The following is a 10,575-nucleotide window of genomic DNA, read 5'->3' as shown; positions in this document are numbered from 1 at the left end:
AAACTCGTTTGCGTCTGGACGAACCCCCCAAAACGAATATAAAAATCCACGTTTATCAAAAAAACGTATAGGTGTGGACAGGGCCTAACTTTGACTCCAGGGCAGACAGGTAGAGGGGGGTCTGCTGTCGAGGAGGAGCAGCTGGTCATAGAAGTTCTGAAACCCAGTTAAATCCTGGATTATGTTGTGTGTTTTCCCCAATAAATCTTTGTGTTTTGCTTTTTGAGTCGATTGGTTGTGACTGGACAGCCTTGACTAAGGCGTTTTGTAAAATAAGCTGCAGTAACTTCTGTGCTGCCTAAGTGTAGAAGCTAGTAGAGGCTATCTAACATGCAGTGTGTTCAATATGGGCAAAGCATTGCACTCACTGAATCAGGATTCAGTGGGACTAATAAAAGGTTAACAAATACAGGTCAACAAAACTGTGTGTGCATACAGCCTCTTCTGTACTCCAATAAAGAAAGAACAGTGTACTGCTTAACTACTTTTATTGGCATGTACATCAAGTGACTCAATTTCAGCTAGAATACATTCAACGATTTCTATAGGGGGAAAACTCATGAGGTATTGTCACATTCAGCAATTTGAGAATGATGAAGATTAAACAGCACAGAAGTTGGAGAAGTTAGAAATGGCTCTCAACTTGTCCTCTACAAACACCTCCTGCCCACTCTCAGTGTAAGTCAGTGCCCTCCAGTTAATCACATTGCCTGGGCTGTAGTTTACATCAGCTGTGAAGTGCTGAATCTCACAAGGAGACAGGACATGGTTCCACACATTCACATCACTGATCAGCCCAACAAATGACTGACTCGTAACAAAGCCCCCCCCATAGGAGTCTTGGTCCTGACCCAGAATGACACTGGGAACACCACCATCAAGCACCCCTGTGTAGCCCGGCGTCTGCTTTGGGCTGGGCTTCCCATTGGTCCACAGCTGACCATCGGTGGAGTTCCAGGTGGCACACACTGAGACCCACACGTTGAGCTCACCTGGCACCCCCTTAAACTTGAGTGCCTTATGCCTGACGTGCAGTTCCAGTCTTCCAGTTACCCTCTTGAACAGCAGCAGGTCGTTGTCGTCTTTTCGGGAGGCCATGGAGAACAGAGTATAGTGTCGCCGCAGGTCTGTGAAATACCTTCAGGAAGAGGTTCATAAATATAGAGTTAGAACAAGAAATATTCAATATCACTATGGATTCAACATGCAGACACAACGTCAAGGTGTTTTGAGTTGTCTAAAGTTGACGACAGAAGTATTGAACACCATATTACCTGAGACATATGGTCGCAGAGCCAAGGATCTCTCCTATTGGTGTCAGCTTCACGTGCGCAGTGTTGGTCTCTCGTGTAAATGTAAACATTTTACCTGTGAGGTCTGGTCAGACAAAGAGGATTCAGTCCATCAAATCAAAACAAACCCTTCAAAGCACATTTGGAATTGTAATGTTAGTACTGTCTGAAGAGATTTCCATTGCATACACAAATGTAAATGGTATGTACTTCCAGGTATGTGTGTAGTGCCATATGATTCATGAATACTGATCGTATGTCAAATGAGCATTCATGTTCAAAGTAAATCAACGGGATGTTCAGATGTCTCACCTTGAGGCTCGGCCCAGCACATGGTGAACATGACCAGCACCACAAAGAGTCTCTCCATCTGTTCACAATACATCAACAGCAATGTTTACAACAAATATGACATTAGGGTTTCAGTGTACATGCAAGTATACACTTTAAATGGGTTTGTATTCTCCTTGAATGCATTCTCTTCAATTGCAAGTGTGTCATTAATGGACAAAATGTCTTTCACCGTATGTCATGCCAGAGAACCTACCTTGTCAGTTCTACTAAACGGCAGATGTACTGTAGCTTAATTGATCCAGAAGATGTCTAGTTTAGTTCCTAAGATGTCTGGTCTCTCCTGTCCTTTTTATTGTGATCAGTGGAATAGAGAAGTGGCTCCTCCTTATCTGTGAGTCCCTAGGAGGAGGCCCAGGTGTGGCATGTGGGGCTAACGAGCCTGCAGTTCTCTTCTCTGGGCCATCCGCCTGATAGGGGAATGCGGGGCAGCTGTGCATGGTTATCAATACACCCGCTACTCTGTGGGTCACTACAATATGTAATGAACTGGATATTTGTTTTGTTACATTTGATGTTTATTTATTTAGTATATTTTTGTTGTTGTTGTTGTTGTTGTTGTTGTTGTTGTTGTTGGGACTGGTTTCGGGTCCCTTATGGGCCCCATGTTATGGGGTGGAGTGTGATGGTCTATACGGGCTGTTGGTTGTGGGTCTGCTTGAGGCCCTGTCCACACCTATACGTTTTTTTGATAAACGTGGATTTTTATATTCGTTTTGGGGGGGTTCGTCCAGACGCAAACGAGTTTTTGCCCTCTGAAAACGAAGATGTTTAAAAGCGCCTGCCAGAGTGAAGATGTTTAAAAACGCTGTATATTCGCCGTATATTTTTGACGTGTGGACGAGATAGACGGTGCTTTTTGTATTCGTCACGTCATCATGCGCGTAGATTTCTATGATCATGCGCACTGCAGCTGTTTGCTGTTCCCTCCTACGTCATATCCTGTTATTACAACAGGCAACGGTGTTCGAGGCTACACAAGCGAGGAAAATGGATGTGAACAAAGTGCTTCTAGTTCTTTCACTGTTAACTGGACTTTTAACCTGTTTACAGATAAATGCACAGTTAATGATCGAGCACATTGAGAGACAGAGGCGTCTGATTGGCCAGCGGGGCTATGGGGATAATAGTATATCGCCGACTACTGGTGTGGAATGCTCAATGACAGCGTTTATATTGCGTTCATGCGTATGCATGTGGACACAGACATTGTTTATAAACATGATGGTGTGGACGGTCATATTTTTATATGCGAAAAACGTTTATCAAAAAAACGTATAGGTGTGGACATAGCCTTATGTTGCAGGAGAAGCAGACTCAGGCCTTGTCCACACTAATACGTTTTTTGATAAACAAGTTTTTGCCCCCTGAATTCGAACATTTAAAAAAACTCCGGCCAGAGTGAAGTTTTTTTTAAAACGCTGTATATTCGCTGTATATTTTTGATGTGTAGACGAGATAGACAGTTGTCTTTGTGTTCGTCACGTAATTATGCGCGTAGATTTCTATGATCATGCGCACTGCAGCTGTTTCATCCAACGTCATATCCTGGCACCAGTAACTACTTTGTTTAAAACAGGCAACGGTGGTCGAGGCTACACAAGCAAGGAAAATGGATGTGTACAAAGTGCTTCTAGTTCCTTCACTGTCAACTGGACTTTTAACCTGTTTACAGATGTACAAACATGTTTGTTTCTATGGTTAAGAGGTTTATCATGTGCTGAAAGAATCCAGTTTGTTATGCCGTTATAGGTGTAAGAGAGAAACTTTGACTCCAGGGCAGACAGACAGGTAGAGAGTAACTTTGACTCCAGGGGGCCATTCCACTAAAGGCGGATCAGTATAGCGGCGATATAAATAAATGCGGCGCTCAGGCAACTCGAGATTGGAATTCAAGCCTCAGGTGATTCCTCGAACGAGGATCAGCCTTGCGTGATGAGTGTTCACAGAAGACAGGCTTACAAATCTTCGATATCGGCGCGTGCACGCAGACATAAAGAGCCCAGAAGAGTCGATCTGTCGAAATGAAGATACTCCACTCTGCAGGCGTACTACATTTGCGCAGCATTCCCGAATTATTGATCTTTATGAAGACGGAAAAATAAGATGTAAAATAGTGCAATACTGCCGCAATTAACAAGGCGAGGGAAATGGTTTGGCAAGAAATTGCTGACCGATTAAATGCGTAGGTCATACTAGCCCCAGTTATTGTTATATGTTCATATTTTAATAAATGAATATTACTACTGTGGTGATATCAGCAGCAGGCTACAAACCGTCATATCGCCACAATGGCCTAGTGGTATCGACGGCTGCCACAGGATTTATTCATAATTTTTAGACGTGGTTCGAATCCCTCTTCCGACACACTTTTTACTGCAATTTCGTTGTCTGAATCTAATCTAAAATCTCATCTAAAAAAGTATGTAGGCTATAAAATTATGGTGCAGGCTAATTTACAAGAACTGACACGATTACAATGGTGTTTGAAGCCTTTGCATGAAATCTTCGGTTAAATGTAAAAAAGAAAAGAAAAAAAGACTTCGAACTCGCAACCTTTGGGACTCCAGCCGGCTGCCTTAACCACTGCGCCAACCAGACCGCTGTGATAACAGCAATGCAATAGACATACCTATTCATTTTATTTTATTTTGTACATTTTTTAATTTATGTATCCATCGATCTATCTATCTATCTATCACACTTTCTAAATATCTAGTTATCTATCACACAATCAAACTATCTATCGATCGATCACACTTTCAAATTATCAAATTATCTATCTATCACACAGTCAACCTATCCATCTATCTATCTCGTGTGAAGTGGGAACTAATATTTCCTAAAAGACACATGAGGAACTGTCGTTCGGGGTTTAGTTTCCGCCTGTGAGCCTTTTTTGACGCGCGTCTTACCATAGCCTGTGTTTTAGCCTGGTCGCGACCAGGCTAATTATATCTGACTCAGAAGGAGCTCAACCAAGCAGCGAATTATTTGAGCCACATTGATGGCACCGAACGCAAGCTAACATTTTCGAGGCTTAGAACTTTATCGAGGCTTAGAACTTTATCGAGCTTCGTGGAATACCCCCCAGGGCAGACAGACAGGTAGAGAGTAACTTTGACTCCAGGGCAGACAGACAGGTAGAGAGTAACTTTGACTCCAGGGCAGACATACAGGTAGAGTTTAACTTTGACTCCAGGGCAGACAGACAGGTATCCGTTCCCTCGATTTAGTAATTTGTTCCCTCGGTTTAGTAATTCGTTAGAGTTAGGGTTAGGCCCTACGAGCCAGAACGATTGCAAGGATTCTAACCCTAACCCTAACGAATTACTAAACCGAGGGAACAGATTTACTAAACCGAGGGAACAGATTCACACATCAAATAATTGTTCTCTACCATGTGACCCCAGGGGGGCTCCGTAACATACATACACAATGCTACCAGAACACACACACACACACACACACACACACACACACACACACACACACACACACACCCAGGCCCTGTCTGGAGCTAAACGAACACTCAGTGGTAGAGTTACTATCATTAGAACTTATGAATTACTGTCATATACAATAGTAACACTTAAAGTAAGCCTAGTATCAGTTATTATGAGATTCCTTCAGAATGGACTCCCTGTTTAACTGCATAATAAATAACCAGAATAACTCAGAACTTATAGTCACTATAATAATAATACTACTACTACTACTAATAATAATAATACTAATAATAGTATACTACTAACAACACTACTAATAATGCTGGAAGCAGAATCTACATTGCACAATTGTATTAGTTGCATTACAGGGAGAAAGTTCTATGTCAAGCTTGGAGATCATGTGTCTGAGAAATATGACAGCGATTTCGGAGTCGCACAAGGGAGCTGCCTTGGTCCACTACTATTCTCACTATACATGTTACCACTCGGGGACATCATTAGAGAGCACAACGTATGTTTCCACAGCTATGCCGATGACACGCAACTGTACATTTCTGCTGAACCAAATGATACTTCAGCTATAGACTCCATTACGAACTGTCTTCTAGCAATAAATAAATGGATGAGCAATAACTTCTTGAAGCTAAACGAGGACAAAACTGAAGTCCTACTGATCGGCCCTAAAGCAAAGAGGGATATGCTGCTTAATAATCTAGGGAAACTGACATCATTGATTAAACCTGAGGTCTAGGTGTTATTTTCGACTCAGACCTAAGCTTCAAGTCCCATATTAACAAGGTGACGAAAACATAATTCTTTCACCTTAGAAACATTGCTAAAGTAAGACCACTTATAAACCAAAAAGATGCTGAAAAACTGATTCATGCCTTTGTCTCAAGCCACTTTTTACTGGGCTTCCTAAAAAAACTACTGCAAGACTTCAGCTTATTCAAAACTCTGCAGCTCGACTTCTAACTAGAACCAAGAGGAGAGAACACATTACTCCGGTCCTAGCTACTCTGCACTGGCTGCCAGTAACATGTAGGGTTGATTTTAAGGTCCTCCTCCTTATATACAAAGCCCTTAATGGGCGAGGCCCAAAGTACATTGCTAATTCCCTTGCCAATTATGTGCCCTCAAGAACACTAAGATCATCTATCGCAGGTTTATTAGAGGTTCCCAGCAACAGTCAGAAGAAGATCGGGAGCGCAGCCTTTGCCAACTATGCCCCAAAGCTTTGGAACACATTACCTTTAGAGATCAGGGAAGCCAGCTCACTAAATATTTTTAAAAGAAAGCTAAAAACGCACTTCTTCAATATAGCCTTCAACTAGCTTATCTGCACCTGCCCACTGCTCATTTGCCAGCTATTGCACTTTAAATATTTTACTGTCCTGGATACTAGATTTCAGGGGTAACCAGGCCCGCCGAGATCCATGTTAGGCTTAAGGAAGGGACAGTAGGTCCTGGATACTAGATTTCAGGGGTAACCAGGCCCGCCGAGATCCAAGTTAGGCTTAAGGAAGGGACAGTAGGTCCTGGATACTAGATTTCAGGGGTAACCAGGCCCGCCGAGATCCAAGTTAGGCTTAAGGAAGGGACAGTAGGTCCTGGATACTAGATTTCAGGGGTAACCAGGCCCGCCGAGATCCAAGTTAGGCTTAAGGCCCTGTCCACACCTATACGTTTTTTTGATAAACGTTTTTCGTATATAAAAATATTACCGTCCACACCAGCATGTTTATAAACAATGTCTGTGTCCACATGCATACGCATGAACGCAATATAAACGCTGTCATTGAGCATTCCACACCAGTAGTCGGCGATATAATATTATCCCCATAGCCCCGCTGGCCAATCAGACGCCTCTGTCTCAATGTTCTCGTTCATTAACTGTGCATTTATCTGTGAACAGGTTAAAAGCCCAGTTAACAGTGAAAGAACTAGAAGCACTTTGTTCACATCCATTTTCCTCGCTTGTGTAGCCTCGAACACCGTTGCCTATTGTAAACATAGTAGTTACTGGTGCCAGGATATGACGTTAGAGGGAACAGCAAACAGCTGCAGTGCACATGATCATAGAAATCTACGTGCATGATGACGTGACGAATACAAAAAGCTCCGTCTATCTCGTCCACACGTCAAAAATATACGGCGAATATACAGCGTTTTTAAACATCTTCACTCTGGCAGGCGTTTTTAAACATCTTCGTTTTCAGGGGGCAAAAACTCGTTTGCGTCTGGACGAACCCCCCAAAACGAATATAAAAATCCACGTTTATCAAAAAAACGTATAGGTGTGGACAGGGCCTAACTTTGACTCCAGGGCAGACAGGTAGAGGGGGGTCTGCTGTCGAGGAGGAGCAGCTGGTCATAGAAGTTCTGAAACCCAGTTAAATCCTGGATTATGTTGTGTGTTTTCCCCAATAAATCTTTGTGTTTTGCTTTTTGAGTCGATTGGTTGTGACTGGACAGCCTTGACTAAGGCGTTTTGTAAAATAAGCTGCAGTAACTTCTGTGCTGCCTAAGTGTAGAAGCTAGTAGAGGCTATCTAACATGCAGTGTGTTCAATATGGGCAAAGCATTGCACTCACTGAATCAGGACAGGATTCAGTGGGACTAATAAAAGGTTAACAAATACAGGTCAACAAAACCGTGTGTGCATACAGCCTCTTCTGTACTCCAATAAAGAAAGAACAGTGTACTGCTTAACTACTTTTATTGGCATGTACATCAAGTGACTCAATTTCAGCTAGAATACATTCAACGATTTCTATAGGGGGAAAACTCATGAGGTATTGTCACATTCAGCAATTTGAGAATGATGAAGATTAAACAGCACAGAAGTTGGAGAAGTTAGAAATGGCTCTCAACTTGTCCTCTACAAACACCTCCTGCCCACTCTCAGTGTAAGTCAGTGCCCTCCAGTTAATCACATTGCCTGGGCTGTAGTTTACATCAGCTGTGAAGTGCTGAATCTCACAAGGAGACAGGACATGGTTCCACACATTCACATCACTGATCAGCCCAACAAATGACTGACTCGTAACAAAGCCCCCCCCATAGGAGTCTTGGTCCTGACCCAGAATGACACTGGGAACACCACCATCAAGCACCCCTGTGTAGCCCGGCGTCTGCGTTGGGCTGGGCTTCCCATTGGTCCACAGCTGACCATCGGTGGAGTTCCAGGTGGCACACACTGAGACCCACACGTTGAGCTCACCTGGCACCCCCTTAAACTTGAGTGCCTTATGCCTGACGTGCAGTTCCAGTCTTCCAGTTACCCTCTTGAACAGCAGCAGGTCGTTGTCGTCTTTTCGGGAGGCCATGGAGAACAGAGTATAGTGTCGCCGCAGGTCTGTGAAATACCTTCAGGAAGAGGTTCATAAATATAGAGTTAGAACAAGAAATATTCAATATCACTATGGATTCAACATGCAGACACAACGTCAAGGTGTTTTGAGTTGTCTAAAGTTGACGACAGAAGTATTGAACACCATATTACCTGAGACATATGGTCGCAGAGCCAAGGATCTCTCCTATTGGTGTCAGCTTCACGTGCGCAGTGTTGGTCTCTCGTGTAAATGTAAACATTTTACCTGTGAGGTCTGGTCAGACAAAGAGGATTCAGTCCATCAAATCAAAACAAACCCTTCAAAGCACATTTGGAATTGTAATGTTAGTACTGTCTGAAGAGATTTCCATTGCATACACAAATGTAAATGGTATGTACTTCCAGGTATGTGTGTAGTGCCATATGATTCATGAATACTGATCGTATGTCAAATGAGCATTCATGTTCAAAGTAAATCAACGGGATGTTCAGATGTCTCACCTTGAGGCTCGGCCCAGCACATGGTGAACATGACCAGCACCACAAAGAGTCTCTCCATCTGTTCACAATACATCAACAGCAATGTTTACAACAAATATGACATTAGGGTTTCAGTGTACATGCAAGTATACACTTTAAATGGGTTTGTATTCTCCTTGAATGCATTCTCTTCAATTGCAAGTGTGTCATTAATGGACAAAATGTCTTTCACCGTATGTCATGCTAGAGAACCTACCTTGTCAGTTCTACTAAACGGCAGATGTACTGTAGCTTAATTGATCCAGAAGATGTCTAGTTTAGTTCCTAAGATGTCTGGTCTCTCCTGTCCTTTTTATTGTGATCAGTGGAATAGAGAAGTGGCTCCTCCTTATCTGTGAGTCCCTAGGAGGAGGCCCAGGTGTGGCATGTGGGGCTAACGAGCCTGCAGTTCTCTTCTCTGGGCCATCCGCCTGATAGGGGAATGCGGGGCAGCTGTGCATGGTTATCAATACACCCGCTACTCTGTGGGTCACTACAATATGTAATGAACTGGATATTTGTTTTGTTACATTTGATGTTTATTTATTTAGTATATTTTTGTTGTTGTTGTTGTTGTTGTTGTTGTTGTTGTTGGGACTGGTTTCGGGTCCCTTATGGGCCCCATGTTATGGGGTGGAGTGTGATGGTCTATACGGGCTGTTGGTTGTGGGTCTGCTTGAGGCCCTGTCCACACCTATACGTTTTTTTGATAAACGTGGATTTTTATATTCGTTTTGGGGGGGTTCGTCCAGACGCAAACGAGTTTTTGCCCTCTGAAAACGAAGATGTTTAAAAGCGCCTGCCAGAGTGAAGATGTTTAAAAACGCTGTATATTCGCCGTATATTTTTGACGTGTGGACGAGATAGACGGTGCTTTTTGTATTCGTCACGTCATCATGCGCGTAGATTTCTATGATCATGCGCACTGCAGCTGTTTGCTGTTCCCTCCTACGTCATATCCTGTTATTACAACAGGCAACGGTGTTCGAGGCTACACAAGCGAGGAAAATGGATGTGAACAAAGTGCTTCTAGTTCTTTCACTGTTAACTGGACTTTTAACCTGTTTACAGATAAATGCACAGTTAATGATCGAGCACATTGAGAGACAGAGGCGTCTGATTGGCCAGCGGGGCTATGGGGATAATAGTATATCGCCGACTACTGGTGTGGAATGCTCAATGACAGCGTTTATATTGCGTTCATGCGTATGCATGTGGACACAGACATTGTTTATAAACATGCTGGTGCGTCATATTTTTATATGCGAAAAACGTTTATCAAAAAAACGTATAGGTGTGGACATAGCCTTATGTTGCAGGAGAAGCAGACTCAGGCCTTGTCCACACTAATACGTTTTTTGATAAACAAGTTTTTGCCCCCTGAATTCGAACATTTAAAAAAACTCCGGCCAGAGTGAAGTTTTTTTTAAAACGCTGTATATTCGCTGTATATTTTTGATGTGTGGACGAGATAGACAGTTGTCTTTGTGTTCGTCACGTAATTATGCGCGTAGATTTCTATGATCATGCGCACTGCAGCTGTTTCATCCAACGTCATATCCTGGCACCAGTAACTACTTTGTTTAAAACAGGCAACGGTGGTCGAGGCTACACAAGCAAGGAAAATGGA

The 10,575-nt window shown here is 42.9% G+C and overlaps 2 protein-coding genes across 2 annotated transcripts; both read right to left on the bottom strand.

Annotated features, from left to right (window-relative positions):
- Window positions 1-600: 600 nt before the first annotated feature.
- On the bottom strand, window positions 601-1,662 carry LOC308150360 (mucosal pentraxin-like; the record flags this gene model as incomplete). Its single annotated transcript, XM_080523204.1, has 3 exons — window positions 601-1,138; window positions 1,275-1,377; window positions 1,605-1,662. The coding sequence occupies 3 exons, from the start codon at window positions 1,660-1,662 to the stop codon at window positions 601-603; spliced, it is 699 nt and encodes a 232-aa protein (XP_080379330.1).
- A 6,261-nt stretch (window positions 1,663-7,923) lies between these two features.
- Window positions 7,924-8,985, bottom strand: LOC308150359 (mucosal pentraxin-like; the record flags this gene model as incomplete). The annotated part of the gene is made up of 3 exons (XM_080523203.1): window positions 7,924-8,461; window positions 8,598-8,700; window positions 8,928-8,985. The coding sequence occupies 3 exons, from the start codon at window positions 8,983-8,985 to the stop codon at window positions 7,924-7,926; spliced, it is 699 nt and encodes a 232-aa protein (XP_080379329.1).
- Window positions 8,986-10,575: the final 1,590 nt, after the last annotated feature.

This window comes from Nansenia antarctica, assembly GCF_963989245.1.
Source record: "Nansenia antarctica genome assembly, chromosome: 2".
Taxonomy (NCBI): domain Eukaryota; kingdom Metazoa; phylum Chordata; class Actinopteri; order Argentiniformes; family Microstomatidae; genus Nansenia; species Nansenia antarctica.
This window is presented reverse-complemented; position numbering and strand designations above follow the sequence as displayed.